At 31.8% G+C, this 18,460-nt stretch overlaps 1 protein-coding gene and 1 long non-coding RNA gene across 4 annotated transcripts in view; one reads left to right on the top strand and one right to left on the bottom strand.

Annotated features, from left to right (window-relative positions):
* The window catches only part of LOC107998439 (gamma-aminobutyric acid type B receptor subunit 2), a 199,742-nt gene that overhangs the window by 153,171 nt on the left and 28,111 nt on the right, over positions 1-18,460 (bottom strand). For both annotated transcript variants that reach the window (XR_001766187.3, XM_017057716.3), the window contains exon 2: positions 3,439-4,850. Coding sequence is in view for 1 of the 2 variants with exons in the window: in XM_017057716.3 (XP_016913205.1) it covers positions 3,439-3,750 (312 nt within the window). In the remaining variant the exon portion in view is untranslated. The remainder of the gene's footprint in view (positions 1-3,438; positions 4,851-18,460) is intronic.
* On the top strand, positions 15,269-17,775 carry LOC107998445 (uncharacterized). 2 transcript variants are annotated; one of them, XR_001766189.3, is made up of 3 exons: positions 15,269-15,970; positions 16,039-17,024; positions 17,462-17,775. It is a non-coding gene; the product is annotated as an uncharacterized LOC107998445 (long non-coding RNA). The 2 variants fall into 2 exon arrangements; XR_009830703.1 differs by having other exon boundaries at positions 15,272-15,970; positions 16,039-17,775.

The raw sequence follows: 18,460 nt of genomic DNA, 5'->3' as shown, positions 1-18,460 counted from the left end.
ATTACATGCGCTTATTATTCGATACAAAAACTATATTTTCAAAATTAAGTCCCAAAATTAATTCAAATTAATTTTTGAAATATTATATCTCTAATTATTCAAAGGGAAAAGAATTTTTTAAATAATATATATCAATAATTTTTAAAATTAACGAATATATTAGATTAAAGAAAATATTTTAAAAAAACACTATTTTGTTTTTATTTTTTTGAAGAATTTGTGTATACGATCAATCGTGCCAATTTGTGCCAAAATTTTAAGATAAAATTACGTTATTGCATGCTTATATTTATATTTTATTTTATTCATTTGCTATCTTTATTTATCATTGAAGTGTTATCTGTCACGAGCACGAAATTGTATCATTTTTTAATCTTTTCTATCGGCAAAAAAACGATTTAAAATTACATGAACGTATAGCGTCATGTTGATTGCACAAATTGAAAAATTCATAATACGAACGATTAATTTGCCTTTACAGCCTTAAAAAAAAAAAAAAAAAAAAAAGAAAGAAAAATACTTTTTATTAGCATTTAAATAAAAGCATTTTTATTTTTATTATGAGTGGATATAAAATTTCTCCTCAACAAAATATTCATTATAAATTGAATAACCGTAATCCGATATATAATTATATCGTGAAATCTAATCATAAAGCTGTGTGAATAATTATAAACGAATCAAAATTGTTCTCGACAAAACGTTCCTTCTATAAATCTCTTCACTTTAAGGTTTTTAAAACTTTTTTCTCTGTTCCGATCTCTTCGAGCAGACAAGAGTGTATTTAAAACTACGATTTAAACGATTGTTGTAATTTTATCTCCTCCCCACTCCCTTCCCCCTCCCTTCTCTCCCTCCCCATTCGCTCTTGACACATTTCACTGTCAATGCGAAAAGACTGAAAAGCAACGACGATATCGCGGAAAAACGAAGAAATTAAATCGGTCCTCGATCCGATATTTTTCCATGCGAACCGGTTATGCAGGCCATATATAACACGATACACGATTAAATTGATTTTACGGCGATATCCCCGCCCTATGCATAATAGGTTTTTCGGTAATATTTAAACGAGTGGTGGATCTAATGAATATGCATAAAGGAAATAAATTAAACGAGTAAGATCAGGGGTTAATTTGAACGGCATGAATTGTACGGGCAGCTTGATAGAATTGTTCGCACGAAAATATTCCATTGGATGTAACCTAATGATTCCGAAATATCGAATAAATAAAACATTCCCGTTTTATCGAATATCTACATTCAAAGGAGAATTTTTCCTTTATTCGAGTTATTTCGTTTATTATTCTATTCTATTGTTCTTTTTTTTTTTATAATTTACTCTTTCACGTTGAATTATATCGCAATCGAGGATCTCTATAAATCGAGAGATATTCTACAGAGATCGAAATATAAATCTTAATTTTGTATTATTTGCCAGGTATTTATGTTTTGGACGTGCTTGCTATTTTTTGCACGTGGAAGAATTGTTAGCAAAAATAACATACGAAATTCATTAAAAAATAAGTGAGTGTTATGATATAAATATCAAATATCAAACATGTTAAAGGGTTATTAAATCAGTCTGGTGTGAAGTAAATAAAAAATGTATAATTTAAATGCTTTTTTTAGTGACGAGAAAACAATGAAAAAGCAACATATTTAATTGGATATACATTCAATAACTTTAATATTAATGCGTAGAAAAATGTATAGAATGTGAAAATGATACGGAATATTCAGGTAGGAAATGTTATTTCAAAAAATAATATTTATTTCTTGTTGAATTGACAATGATTGTGATTATGATTATTTTTCATAATATTCATAAAACTTAAATTATTCTTTTTTGCATTTACGTCATACGAAATTGATTTAACATTTCTACAAATTTTCTAATATATTTCATATTTATACCATAATATTTTGCATATACAAATTTACAATATTTTTAACGAATTTCGTATTGCAAAATACGTGACAATAAAAAAATGTAATATTTGAAAAAGTAGGCAGGTTGAAAATGAACTTATTTCATTAGAATTGATATAATTTTGACGATAATATCACAAAATCACAATCGTTTTAAATTTTTCTCATTCAAATTATCAAAACTCGATTGTACATGTCTGTAACATAAAAATATATTTATTAAACTGCATATGTTATATATTCTTTTCTTTAATGAGATACGTATGTATTCTCATAATATAAATTTTAATGATACATAATAATTGTAATTATAATTTACAAAGATGATTTTGAAATCAATTGTAATGGCAAAATAGATAATTGATTTGAAATATATGGACTATGTATGATTTGATAATGATTTGATAATGATGGATCGTGTTACGTGCAATAATAACATTGACTTCAACACATTAATATCAACTTTAATGATATTTCGAGCATTAAAAATATTTCTGTATAAAATATTCAGAATTTGTTGGTAAAAAAAAATACGTAGATTTTTATTTTAATAAAACAATTCCTTGAATAAAAATAATTGTAAAACAAACTAATTATAAATCACAAAATGTTTTATCTCTTGATTCATCTAAAAAAAAATCTGTCATTCGAAATTTTATTTTTTTCAGCAATCATTGACAGCAAATTTCTTATTATATTATATAAAAAAGATAATTTTTTACATCAACAGTACGATCGTAAAATAATTCGTTTAATTTATCATATAATCATCGTTCTCCTTTACTTGAAGTAAAATGTATTTTATTTATCATCGATATATGTTGCTTTTCAAAGAACTACAATTTCTTCCCGCTTAAATTGTTTTACAGAGAACAAAATAGAGTTATGACAACTTGACAGTTGAATATAAAGGAATGTATTAAAGTACTCCAGTTCATTTTACAAAGTTTGTATTGCAATGAAATGTATGCAGTTTGACATCATTGAGACGAAACATCACACCTTTGAAATTTACCAAAATTTTTCTCAATTATAAATATTTCAAAGAAAAATCATTCTTTGAAAGAAAATCACGCAGAAAGTAAGAAATTTTAATCAAAAATAGGGTAATTTTCACAGTTAAAGAACCATGATGATGTAAATTAATTATTTCATACAAAATAACAAAATCTATCTGCTTCTAAAGTTACGTAAAAATTACAATCCGAATATTCCGAATATATCGATAGATCGTTAAATCGAGAAAGGAGGAAACTCACCCTCAAAGTTTCCATGCTTTCGTGTCCTGACAATTTCAATTTTGGAAATATTGTACAATCAAACGTTCTATCTTACAACATTACCAATCTCAAAGTTAAAAAAAAAGAAACTTTAAGAATCCATTTATATATCAACTACCTTAAATCATAATTGTACCAATATATTATAAAAATACGAATACTGAATTAAAGTGTACAAATATATCCAATATTTCAAACTCGAGATACGTATATACGAAAAAATTACCTCCGTGTCGTTCCACCACATGTGCAGCCGATAGTTCCTGAGGACGATCCGATCCTCGTTGATATGATCGACGGCGAGCTTGACCGAGGGCATGACGCCACGGCCGATGTGGCTCTCGGGCACGTGATGGCCGAAAGGGAAGAATCCGGCGATGTAAACGTCTCGTTTCCTTGCGCCGCCCAAATTTATCGGCCTTTGACCGGCACAGTCCAACATTCCATCGATCCAGAAAACGAAGGCGCAGAGGTAAGCGGCCGTTAAAAGGCCGGGCAAGTATCGCCGTTGGACGGTCCCCCCTCGAACCGTGGCCATCCTCCCCCCTCTTTATCCACCCCGAAACACTTTCTCGAGTATTTCTCCTTTCTCTCTCTAAGGGAAAGCTCTATCTCTCGATTACTCGATCGACACTTTTTCTTTGATTGGCTTTATTATCGTTGTAACCCCTCGATTACTCGAACGGCGGGCAATCTCGCAATCTTGAACTCGTACCATTCTATCTTCTCTCATTGCGCGCAGCGTGCACCGAAAGCACTCGAGCCGCTCCTCCTTCTCCTTCTCCTCCGCCTCCTCTTCCCCCCTCCCTTAAATTTGATCGCGTCGAGGCGACCGTTTAATTGACTGCTGCCAACGAATAATCGACGCGACGGATACGCCGTTCCGTTTCACTCCGCCCCCCGCGCTGCCCCATCCTCCAAGCGTCCCTTCTTATTACATATAGGAGCGTGTGATATAACCGCGGCCGAGCATGTTAGGAAGGCGTAATCGGACGATCTCATTCCCTCTCTTGTTGCGCCTGCTGATAACACCGATAATATCGATCCCTCCCTCAACGAACCTTTCGGCCCTTTCGTTCTTACGTTCATCGACACGGAATGGACCATCCGCCTCCTCCCCTCCCCCCTCCGCCCGGTTACCATTCGAGGGACGTTGTTCCTTTAACGTTGCTCGAACGTTGTTCCACGTGTTTCCGTTTCCTAGCCAACTGTTGTTGCTTGTGCTGTGATTGGTCGCGCCGTGGTTGCTCACGATACCGTTGATGGTGATGTCGCTGGTGATGGTGGCGCCACGATCGTTCCTTCCACGCTTCTGGCTTCGCTTCCATCTTTCTTTCTCTTTTTTCTTCTCTTCTCTTTTCTTCTCTCTCGGAAGCGAAATTCTTACCGAGGCAAGAAACGTTCCAAAACCGGGTCTCGGCGATTTGTGTGGGGAGAGGGGGTTTCTCGAGAAAGATTGGCGCGTGGGGAAGTAGAGACTAAGGTTAGGTAGAATCGCTTGAGAATCGAGTAGACCGCTGTCTTAATTTTTCGTCGAATTCTTTCTTATCCGTGCTACGATTGTGTCGTTCGTCGTTGAATCCATCGTTGAACGGGCCCGGATTTCAGATCAGGAGTGACGCATAATCGGGAACGAATCTGCAACGGAAATTTATGTTTTTGTTGAAATATTCGGTTCGGTTAGAAAATATAAGAAAAATAAACGAGCATTTATGAAAACGTATATAAACACTTGGCGTTCAACAACCAGGCGAATCTCTATTTATCGAAGTCGAGCGTAGTCTCAGTTATACGGATGTGTTTTCTGCGGGCCGAATACGAAATAAGAAGCAACAATTGAAGAAAGAAAGGCAATTGGCTTCCATTATCCAAACTAATGAGAAATGATGATGAGGATGTTAGTGGATTATTATTATCCGTAAGATTAATAGGTTAGGTTCTTAAAGATTAGCTTTTATATTAAATTACTTTTTTCTCGAAGTAATTTCTATATATTATATATAATTATATGAAAAATAATTGTCCAAATAATAAAACGATAAAAGAAGAAATAAATTACAACAGAATTAATTCGTTAGTTTACAAACAAAAATTATAAAGAAATGTATTATCTTTTTCTTTTTTCAGTTTTCATGAGTCCATTCGATGCAGTTGCAATTCACTTTCCTTAATTTTATGAATTATTTTATTTTCTTTTTTTTTTATTTGAAAGTGGAATTCACAATGTTTCTTCAATTTTTCGTCGTTATTATTATTATATTATTATTATTCAAACATTATTCTATTAACCTTTCATCTTTGATATATTATATTAATATATTAACACTTTGTCGACCGAGCACGCCAATTGGCTATTAGTCCAACGTGATATAATTTTATCTTATTTTCTTAAAATGCTTCCAACAACAGAACTCTATTGGAAGCAAAAGCATCCATTTGAAAGCGGTAATTTTATATTCTTACTACATTGTTGTATACATTGAATAAAATAATGTATAAGAATTTTCATAATTGTATTATTAAAAATGTTAATATATTAATTCTGAACAAAGAAAAAAGTTGGCATATAAGAATCTCGATTTAAGATTTAATTATCAAGTTATAAACAATTGAAAATTATAATTGATTTCATTAAATTTAAAATATTTGTCTTTTTTTCTATTCCATCCTATAAATTTTGATCCAGATAATTTAGAAAATGTTTAATATCTATACTTTGGAAGATACGTAATAAAGATAACCTCAAAATTTTACAGTTTCAGATGAAATTTCGTAGACGAAACTTTGAAAATTTTTCTAGCATTGTTAATCCAGATATAATGCATTTAGATATACGTTTTATTATTCGCAGCTCTCTTTATTCAAAATATAAATACAAATCGACGTTCCATTTTTTTATTTTTCTCTCTTATTTAATTTTCTATAAAATTTTGGCTTTTTCTTTATTTCAATATTTAATGTTACAACAAGTGTTTAACAAGGAAAATGATTCCATTAAATTAAAACATACAATTCCTTCCATTCTCATTTATTTCTACTCGAGTTTTAACTATCCACGAAGCGAATGTCAAACTCTAATTCCAAACTCCATTCACACGTGTCCATGCTTGGCCAATCTTCTCCTTTCAAATATTCCAAACATTAGAGAAAAATTTACCGTTTTCCATAACCAATATGTAAATTTTTTACACTTGCAATATTTTTTCGAAAAACTAAAGCGACTTTAAAGAAATATCTCTCAGAAATTTAAAACTTTTTCTAACCGCAATGAACGTGAGTAAATTAAAATTTGTAGAAAATTGAAAATTACAACTAAATTATTTATTTCTAATAAATTGCTACGTTTTCCAATTCGATTACGTCGTTTTAACATTCCAATTTGAATTTAACAAAGACAAATACCTTAAAATGGCCCGATTTCCTACTAAATTCTTGATGATTCTTCGTTAACAGCGAACGGAGATCGTTAATTACTAATGAAACTTGGATATCGAGACCGAGAGAATCCGTTTGAACATTTATCACGCTCCCTGTATTTTCAGATCTATCCATATTTTGCCTCTCCAGAGAGAATACTCGATGGAAGTTGCCGTACTAATTCCAATATGAGACAACTGGTTTCTCAGATTGCAATCATGCCAGATGGAATAATAGTAAAGTTAACATTGGGACTGGTAAGCCAAACATTTTCCACTCGTCGTTGATGTAAATTTATTTCAAATATCAGATTTGTACGAGCCGAAGACATCCTCTCTCTCTCTCTATCTATCTATCTATCTATCTCTATCTCCTTTAATTAACAAAGATGAGCACGAATTTGAAAGCTCGAGCAAGTATACAAGAAATAAGCATACGTGATTTTTCTGAATTGAAATTAATTTTTTTGTATTTACGAATAAAATTAGGAGGATCTTTACAATAAGAACAGATGTTCATATTAGAAACATAGAAAGATTATGGAAGAGGTATCAATTCACGAATTTACTCGACAGAAATTTTTATTTTTATTCAAAATATTGTATTAAAGTATTGTATTTTCGTAACAACACTTTGACGAATAATTTCTTTTAAAACAATGGGGATCACGTATCGTCATCGCATTTCTTGTAATACAACGTACGTTAAAGTATAAATAAAATTTCGAAGCGCGCTATAAAACGTTTCCATCAGATTCAAAGGAAACGTGTTTCGCGCCGATATAATATCGATACGAATTTTCGAATTGAATAATGAAATTCGCAATGTGGGAGGGAAAAGTATGAATATAATATCGAATTAAAAAGCAAAAAAAAGATTATCATCGAAATCTCCCACGACTTCAAACGCGTCACGTTCACGAAGAAATGCAATTCTCTAATGAGGCTCTTTCATTAAAGCTAAGTGGTAATGTTCGGAACCGCGAACGCCTGACGTCTGACCAGCCACAGAGCTATACTACTTACCACGATGAAATACCGATGTATGCTTCTGCATGTTCACTGCCCATCCCTGTTTATCACAAATTTCTCCAGTTTTAATCTCTTTCTTTCGTTTAAACGGGAAATTTTATTTAATATATTATTATTACGTTGACAGGTGGTGATGAAATTTTCGTTTAAAAAAAAAAAAAGTATAACTGCGAATATAATATTCGTATATTTTTTTTACAAAAATACATTTTAAAAAATTCTTTTAATTTTATTTAAAACTTTCCCAAATACTTTTTCAAAATTTTTCTTATAAGATACATCTTTATGATTGATTATATATAAAGTTTACGTAATTTGTGTTTATATATTTGTCTTTGGAATAAGAGATATATCTTAATTATATCCGGATGAATGTGACCACTTGCGGCATAATACATCTTTTTCTTCCCGAGTTATGGCTCAAATAACTTCGTTATTCGATTTCGACCAGGAATTTCGAAAGCATTGCTCAGCAGAATCGTTGTTTGTGCAACTTTGTTGGAACACGTACTTATTAATCATCATTCCAAAATCTAAATTTCGAGCAAAAACTCGATGTAAAGAACTTGGAATAATACAAACGTGATGTAAATTATTAATTTCACTATTCTTTTCGCTATCACAAATCTATCGATTTTTAATTCTATTGAGCCATATTTAATTACATTCCATTTGTTTTTTGAACCGAGTCATTTTAATTGGCGATTAAATTCTAAAGTTTTTGCAATATATCATATAAGCCACATTTGTTCTTTTCTATTTTTCCAAATTAATCTCAATATTTATATTTCGATTTCGTTATATTTTGTTCGTAGAGATGATAATTTTCAATTACATTTTTTTTAATATTATTAACTTTTGGTATTGTGAATCTTTGACATACTTTTATTATTCTCTAATTTTTACAGTTAATATTTTAATACACTTGTTACTTTTCCTTTTCAGTATTATCATATATGAGATAGATAATATGCAAATGAGAAGGTATACTTATGCATTATTTGTTTTGACAGTATACATAGGAAAATATTCTGAGTTGTAGAATGTTTGAATAGGAGTTTCGAGCAAAATATTCGATCTTCCGATTTCACTGTATTTGGAGAAGTTTAAAGATAATTCTTTAACCGATATATTATTTCAAAGAAAACTTTAGATGAAAATGCAATAGATGAAGACTATATTCAAAAGTTTGTTAAATTTTAGAATAAGTAATTTCTATGAACGAGATATATTTTCACAAGTAAAATTTATCGATAGAATTTTGATTTGATTAATGTTTATAAAATAATTACATTCTTCGTATAGAGTAAATGTTAATAATTGATTCAAAAATATTAAATTTTTCTTAAAAAATCAATAATGGAAGTTATTATTACTTTGAACCATTCAAATATGAAATAATCATTAAATAATGATTAATGTGCTTATATTAATATCCACGAATTTTTCTCAAATTTTGAGTACATTTATAAATACATAAATATAAATCATCAAGAGATTATAAACAGAGTGGAATATTCTCGAATGTTTATTTTTATATAAAATGGATAGCTTACTATTCCTTCGTAGCAAGCACTAAAAATTATACGACTCCATTTAAAAAATTGATCTTTATATTACCCCTATTTTTCTATAAATACATTAATGTGTCCTCCATCAAACAGCTTTTATCAAAACGCTTCTCGATAATCTTTAGATAAAACAGATGCAAATTAAATTTAAAAAGAAATTATCACATTCCTCCCCGTTCGATATAATTTTCGTGAGAGATAATTACGATGAAAATTATATAAGAAAAAAAAAATCGAAAGGATGAATAATATATCGTATATAATATTTTTTTTAAAAATTTGCGAGGTAAACAGGAAAGAGGGGGAAAACTTCTGAGATCAGGTTTCTCGAAGCTCCTCCTTGACCGGAACACTCGAGTCGATGAACTTGGTTCGGATGATCGTAAAGTTAAGTGTCCGGAACCTCTAAACCTTAAGCACCCAATTACAATAGCAGTAGCTGTCGATAACATTCTCTTACATCAGACGACATCATTCGTTCCAAGAGACACTTGTTTCGGAATTCACAACGTTAAACGTGCTCCTCCTATTGTTTATTATTGCATCGTTAATTGATCGTTGTTAAAATAATGATGTAATATAATTATCGATCGATGATATATATATATATATACGATAGATGAATTATTTTGAAACATCGTAAATTAGATACATCGATATAAGTGAATTAAAATAGAAGTGTAATAAATACGATGATTATTATAAATTCGAATGAGCATTTTAATAATTTTGAATACAATTCTCGTAAAAGTTATTACATCCTTTTTCGATCCATCGAGAATTAAAACTTGCAAGTTTTTAAAAAAATTACAAAGGGGTCCAATTTAACCGCCGCTTGCGATTCAAGCGTTAAGAAAACATCGAGAAAAGTAGAAAAATGTTTGAATGTTCATCGAGATAAAGCGGACGAAAAACAATCCCGTGGACTATCTCGCGTATATATCGTGCGTTAATTTAATTCAGTGAACGGGTATATATGCAAATTTTTGCGGCCACGATATTAATTAAATCGAGCTTAGGTAATTATATACCGTTAATTGGGCAAGTGGAAGGTAATTAACAAACAAATAGAGAATATTTCGACCTATTATTGTAGCTCGAGTTATATTTTTCCTCGGTTAATCTTATCTCGTTCCAAAATATTCCTCGCTCTTCTTTGCTTCTTGGCAACTGTGTATTTATTTTTTTTCTTTTTTTAATAGCTTCGTTAATTATTCGCCTCGCTCCTCCTTTATCCTGCCCCTTCGTGGCTCGTTTTACAGCCTTATTCCTCAATTACTTTCTTTAAAAGCTTTCCCTTAATTCCTTACCGCTTCCACTCGAGTCTGTCTCCTGCGTCTGTCCGTCTCTCTCTCTCTCGCGCGCGAAATTGACCATTCCGCTCGAGTTTACCCTCTCTCTTCACCTCTCGTTTCCCGCGCCACGAGAGAATCGCTTTCACTTTTCCTTCTCCTTTTCGTTTGCATTCGAAATGGCATGTGCGCGCTTTTCTTTTCAGTTCTGCAAACAGTCTCTACAAGAGGGCTCTAAATATTACCGACTCGAAATTTTTGATCTCGAATTATTATTTATGTGCTTTGTATATATGTAGTAATGTAATAGAAACAAAACGTTGGTTATATTTTATACAGATATAAGGAATTGATTCTAAATTAAGTCGAGAAAGAAAGGATTCGTTTTCGAGTATTCTTTTAATTAATAATTCCTTGTTGCATATATATCCTTCGATGATTTGGAGATTTGGATAAATACGAAAGTGACAAGCCTCTTTTATGATAAATATAACGAAGTAGTAGCAGACTTTTTTCCACGAAAATATTTCCATAAAATTAATTTATAGAATTAACTTATAAATCTATTAATAAAAATTAAGAGCACGTCGAAGAAATAATCGAGATTCTTCTTACGAAATTATCCTATTTGCTTAAATTCTTTATTTAAATTTCTTCTATTAATTCTTCTTTCTTTCTTTCATCATCACATTCGTAACACGTTACAAATCGCATAATTTTCAAACTTTTCGCTCGAACGAAAATGAACGATTGTTGAAACTATTATATTAGAAAAGTAAAAGTCCTCATTGACATCATTACTTTACGATGATCGATACAATCTCTCCTATCCAATTTCCTATTTTCGTCTCCCATCACCCTCTCAAAATTAATTCCTTTCGTCGTGCGGCCAAAAATCTCCAAACCTCCATTTTTCTTTCTCTCTCTCTTTCTCTCTGTTCGACCAGCTTGCCTGAAAGGACAGAGAAACGCTCCTCGTGAAGTTTGAACGATGATTAACCACTATTTTATTACTTTTGCTTTCGCTCGGAGGACATAACTCGATTCGTATAACTTGAACTCGAAGTTTGAAAGTAGGGGAGGGGGGAGGATCTTGCCACGCGTGGTAAATTGTCTGTCGAGCCAATAGGAATCGCGGTTTCACCAGGTGGCGTTGATTGGCGTGAGGAGGCTCGCTCGGCTGGCACGAAGAGGGACGACGACGGATGATCGGCGATCGGAATTCAGGGAAAATCAGGGTAGACTGCGAAGGTCGATGGTTGATTGGAGGATGGCCGGTCGCGATCAATAATCGGTCGATTGGCTCTAGAAAAACCGTCGATTTATCAAAAAAAAAAAAAAAAGAAAAGAAAAAAGTCTTAATTTTTTGTTTTCGAAGAATCGATTTTAGTCAGACTCTGTCGATTTTCAAAATGTGTTCACGATTTATCAAAAAAAAAAAAAAAAAAAGAAAGAGCCTTTTTGTTTTCGATTTTAGTGAAATTCTGTCGATTTTCGAAATGTGTTCACGATTTATCAAAAAAAAAAAGAAGAAAGAGTCTTAATTTTTTATTTTCGATTTTAATGAGACTCTGTGGATTTTCGAAATATGTTCACGATTTATCAAAAAAAAAAAAGAAAGAAAGAGCCTTAATTTTTTGTTTTTGATTTTAATGAGATTCTGTCGATTTTCAAAATGTGTTCACGATTTATCAAAAAAAAAAGAAAGAAAGAGCCTTAATTTTTCATTTTCGAAGAATCGATTTTAGGGAAACTCTCGATTTTCGAAATGTGTTCACGATCGTCGTATTAAAGTTGAAGTTGAACCGTGATTTCTATATTGTTGGAAGAGATCTATTAGATTGGGAGAGATTTATTAGATAAAAAGAACATTTTTAAGACAGTGAAGTAATGTATATAGTTTGAAATAATTATATTTTTAATCTTGCACTGCAAATATTTAAAATAAATTATTAAATTTCCTCGAGTATAACGAAACTTGAGCTTCGATTTTTCAATTTTTTGATCCAGAAGGGTATATAAATTCATAATAAAGTAAAGTAAATTTATTATGTTATTTCATTTGTCGAGGGGAAAAATGATGATAAAAATAGTATTCAAGTGACAGGAAGAGAAGAAAGACTTCCAATGCGCGTTCAACTTGAAATGTGGAAAAGAAAAAGATAGAATTGATAAAGATAGACGATTGGAAACAAAAAAAGAACTTGCTTTGACAGGAATGAAGATTAAATTTAGATTAGTTCGTTGATAAAATTTTTCTAAACTCAGACTGGTTTCCTTTTGATCGTGACGCGAGGCTGCGCGAATTAACGGATTATATAATTTATATAATTTTTAAATAAACATATGAATCAGAGAAAGAGAAGAATAAAATTGAGAAGATAAAAGAAAAACATTAGATTTGACAATTGAAATCGTTGCCAAATTTTTACTTTACTTAAATTCATCGGGATATTTCGTTACTTTTCACGAATTTTCCAACCTTTCATAAATTTTGATACGAATATTTATTTATTAATATTTATATTAAATCGATAATTATTTAAAAATTGTTTATACAATCCTCGTTCTGATTTCAAATATGCTGAAAATCTGTTAAAATAAGGAAAATGTACATAATATGTACGAAATATCGAAAGTATTTGAAATATTAATTTGATTATTTTCATGAAACTATCATTTTCATAAATTTGCATAAATTTGTTTTGTGTAGTAATAACAGCTAATGACTTATAATTCTACTATTTTTATAATAATTTGTTTTTTGAAAACACAATTAATTTTTGTACAATATTTAAAGAAAAAGTAATATTTTACATCGCGAATGTGATTTTTATTGATATATTATCGCTAGATTTATCAAGAAAATATTAACATATTTTGAGTAATCTAAATTTTTATTTCTCTCTTACTTTTTCTTTTATGATTTTTCAATTGTTTCGAACAAGCGACATGAAAGGGATTTATCGATACACTTCGTTTGAATTAAAAGTAATGAAGAAATGAAAACAATCACTTACAAAATATGCATTTGATGCATTTGTGAAAAACATTTTTGAAAAATAGCAAAAGTTGGTACAAAAATTTCGATTAAATCTTTTCATCTCGAATAAAACGTCTCTGTTCAATTTTTATCTCATTTCATTTAATGCAAATTTAAGTGATAATGTTTATAACTTACAATCAATAAATAAATAAATTTTAATAAATTTTTGTACAAATTTTGCATTAAAATTTGATTTTTTAATCTCATAAATATATTAATATGTTATAACGTGTATTTATTTTGAGAATCATACATACAGTCATATTATATGATGATAATAAATATGTATGATACACAAAGATAATAATAATTTGTTATGTAGTAATTATTATTTTATGATCTAGTTCCAAATTTGATAAATAATTAATAGTTTAATATATCAAATGTGGAGCAAATATAGACATGATAAATATATGCACAACGTTCAAATAATATTTAATATAATGCAAATTAAAATATATTTTTTTTTAAATCTCCAAATAAGTAAAAAAAAATTCTACGATGATATCCATTCTCTTGTCTATTTTCTTTTAAAAATGTACATTCAAATATCCATCTAATTATAACTTCATCGACAATCATATAAGAAATAATGCTCCTTAATTATAGAGAGAAATCTTTATCGCAAGATCTGATTGTTTCAAATGCAAATCTCTATTATATAATAACTTTAAATCTCGATACAAGTTTAAATATTTACAGAGAAAAAAATTATCGTTAATTACGTAAATAGAATATTATAATCGTTAATTTACTTAATAATCTTGAATATTTATGCCTATAATAGAGAATTCATTGACCGAATAATCTGTGCTATTGAAAACTTACGAACAAGTTATCAATAGAGTGGAAAATTAGATTATGTGTAATACAAATTTCAGTATAAATCCTGTCTGTTCGAATCCCGTTTAAATATTACTAGAAGGATAATATAATGTATAAATTAATAATAAATTTTATTATTAAATCCTTTCTATCTGAATTACCTTTAAATATTATTATTAAAATAATACATATTGTATTTTATACAAAATTATAAAAATATATATAACAAATTTTGCTTAATAAATATTTTGGTGTGGAAAATAAGCAACCTTTTTTGTGAATAACAAATCTTCTGGAAAAAATAAGAATTTAATTTATTGATTTCGACAATGATCTAATATATTCATAAAAATATAAGTAAGATCATAATAATATTATGGATGGATGAGCCAAAGATATACAAACTAGTATAACACTATATATATAACAATACAATGAATATCATACAGTTCATAGAAAATAAGTTCAAAATAATTAATTCAAAAATGAAATAATTAAGAAAAGAAATGTATACATCCAACGAGAGAACATCGCGTTTGCATAATTCATAGATATCACTCTCCAGTCGCTCTGAAGATTCATCAGAAACAAAAAGATTCACCTATAATTTAATCCATTATTTGAAGCTCGCGAGCAACAAACTTAAAATTCAATTAAACGAGTCCCGAAATACGATTTGCGCGACGTGAAATAAATCATTAACCCGAAGAAAATAGAAATAATCGATCGCAAGGGCAAGCACGAGAAACGGTGGTCATTTGCATGAACTTCAATGAGAGTAAATTTACATCATACCCCATTATCTCGCCTCGTAACTCGTCGCGCGCGCGCCAAGAAGAGAAGGCGTCAAAAAGAAACGAAACGCAACTCCCCCCTCCTTTCTTCGTCGAATCGCAGACCAGTGTGGACGATGTAATAGAAGAGGAATATCGGATCGATATCGAGGCTGTTTCGGGGGGAGGAGGAAAAAATGAAACGAGTTGAACTTGCCCTCCCTCCCCTCCCCCAGATATTTCTAACAGTCGGTGTAGTGTAATAAAGTATTCTCATACAGTATTCATCGGTGGCCATGTCGCGGCAAGGTTGGGCCTTGGCATAGTGACATAATTCCCCGCACGGTTTGTATCGCCGCTACTACTAGCTAGTAACACGCTAGCCCACCGACCGACCGACCAATCGGCGGTGACCGTGAGCCTCTCGTGGAATAATCGGTTGTTCCGTTCGGCCGCTACTCGCTGGTCGTCGCTGCGATAGCGAGCGAGCGGCTAGCGTGTTCTCCCTCTTCGGTTCATCGCTTGATCGATGACGTAAGGTCGTTCGCTTTCACCTAGCGAGTGCCTCAAACTGCTCCGGGACACGAAGAAACATTGAAAGCCGGGTGCAAGTTTCGGCTCGCGTGCATTCCGCCTCGAAAACGCAGCCGCCTCACCTTCAACGTCTTGGAAGCGTGCAATCTCGCTTCCATCTGGGCTCATGCTAATGAGATACGTATATATATATATATATACATATATATACATGTATACATATATATGTGTATATAATTTACTTGGACAGTTAACATTGACCGGATAAGGTAAGGTCGATACTTATTTTCATACTAAGACAGGATCTGATAAGCGATTCGATGATTATTGGTTACAGGTGGAATGACTTCATTTAGTTCGTTTTAATGTTCGCGTTCTGAGTGTATCGTTTAAGTTATAATACATATAAATCGCAAAAGACGATTTCAAATGATCTTTACACATCCATCCATAAAAAGACTATTATATATATATATATGTATCGCGTAACGTGTCTCCTAGAAAATTTCATTTTCGTAAGATCGTATTTCTTTCTCGTAAGTTCAATTCTTTGCGAGACGTTCCATTGTTCCCTTAAATATACGTCATACGACCCTACATAAGAGATTAAAAATGTACGGATTCAAAATACTTAAATCAACGTAATCGGATTAATACGTGCAATTAACAACGTTATTAATACAAATCCCTCTTTTCGTAACTAGCCACGTGCAAATAACGTGCAAGTCTTTTCGAACGAAGCAATATGTATGCCGGCCAATCTTTGCTAATCTCTTAGATGTTGACGCACGCCTGGTCGTATCGGTTCGGTTGATCGACATTATGGACGAGTCGTGAGAAACTGGATCAGCTTGCTCTCGGGAGTTAGGGCGTTCTACTTTTCGAGTGCGGTGCAACGATGATGCAAGAAACGGGAGAAGAGTGGGGGAAGAGATGGAGGAGGAGGAGAGGGAGCTGTAGTTGTTCTCCGTTAAAAATGCGACCACTACTCCTCTCGGTCGCATTGTCTCCACACGAGGGGGAAGCTGAATTGTGATATTCAAGCGAAACATCGAAAACGTTTAAGCGTTTACCGTTAACACGACTCAATCTTGTTGAAAACAGGTTTTCACGAAAAGTTTCTGCTTCCATCCCCGGCCAGCTTAATTAGCACGCTTTATAACCAAGTCGGCAGGAATCAGATTAGTTACGTTACGGTTCACACGGCACGTATTCCCATTATTGGTCGAATCCAATAGGTGTACGAAATGAAAAGAAGCACGCAGGAAATGGAACGAGATTGGAAAGAACGACGACTCGAATATGATGAACATAAACACGGAGGTATAATTCCAGAATTTGCTTCGCCACTTTAACTTTTACGAGGACGAGAGATGTCTATTATCAATTAAAATTATTCCAAGTAAGAATAAAAGAAAAAAAAGAATCTTTTTAATAATAAAGGAATCCTCGAAGCATAATATTTTATTTCACTTGACAATCGCTGCTTTGAAAGTATTATAACAAACCTTTTGATATCCTATGTAGTGTTAACCCGAAAAGAGAGTAAGGATGAGAATCTGAACGAGGGAAATCTGTTCTCTTTATATTATAGAAAGATTATAGAAAGTTGTTTGAACTTTTAAAACTTTTTCATGTAATTCCCGATTTGATTCGACGATTGATAAAGAGTTTCGTTCTCGTATTATCGAAAGAGTGATAAAAAAAAAAATTTGTACCAAAAATTTAACCTGTGGATGATGTGAAAATTTTACTCCTAGATGAATCTCTGTGGAGGAGATTACGTTGAGCAGGAAGTCTAATCCCTTCACCGTGTCGTTCAATTTGTCAGTGCTCGGCAACGATACTCGTGCATTCGTCGGAAGATGGCTAGACAAAACTGTCACTCTATTTCCATCCTTCTTGCCATCACACGCGTTCTTACTATTAATAAATTAAACGCAATGACAAAGATCGATGATGGCCATATATAGAGACAGAGTGGAATAAAATAATTTCACGATATTGTTCCTCTAATCAAAAAAATTGTTATAAATAAATAGCCAATTCTTTCGATTGGCAGGTTACATCAAAATCGTTATTCCATTTCATTTTTTCCCTCTACATGTGCTCGTCGTCGACCGCTTTGTCGCTGTTTTAGCCAATAATAACGGGAAGAGAGAAAATGAGTGTAGAATAAGAGCGCAGATATCCTGCCATCTTCTGGCGAACGCGTAGAATCTTTTCTTCGTTACTCTCTTCTCCATCTGTTCGTTTTTCCCATCTTTGTGTTTCGGCGATAATTTTCATCCATTCTTCTTTTTTTTTTTTTTTTATTTTCTCCGTTTTCCAGCAACGATCATTCCTTCCCCAAAAAACCGCAATATTACGTGTAGTCCGTGATTTCCTCGACTCGAACGGTTGAGATGTGAACAGATGTACAGATTTAGTCGCATTCACGCCACGCGAATCGTATTGCTGGAAAACATTCTTTAATGGAAACTTCGTGTTCATCGTTTCCTATTTTTTTTTCTTTTTTTTTTTTATTTCTTTTTAGATTTTTCTCGATATAGCTACGCGTTGAAACAATCGCAACGAAGCGTAGCAGAGAAAGCACGTAGAATGGAAAGGTTAAAAATTGATTTTATTATTTTTATCTGTTCGATAAAAGACAAATATTGTAGAAGAAGGAGCGTAGATGGTGAAAATTTCGGCAGAATTCGATCGTTGTTTCAAATAATTTTTATTATGGTAGATTATTGGAATCCCTCGATGGAACG

The sequence above is a fragment of the Apis cerana genome, linkage group LG7 (genome assembly GCF_029169275.1).
Source record: "Apis cerana isolate GH-2021 linkage group LG7, AcerK_1.0, whole genome shotgun sequence".
NCBI classification, from domain to species: Eukaryota; Metazoa; Arthropoda; class Insecta; order Hymenoptera; family Apidae; genus Apis; species Apis cerana.
The sequence above is the reverse complement of the archived record's forward strand: the minus strand, read 5'-3'. Positions and strand labels throughout refer to the sequence as shown.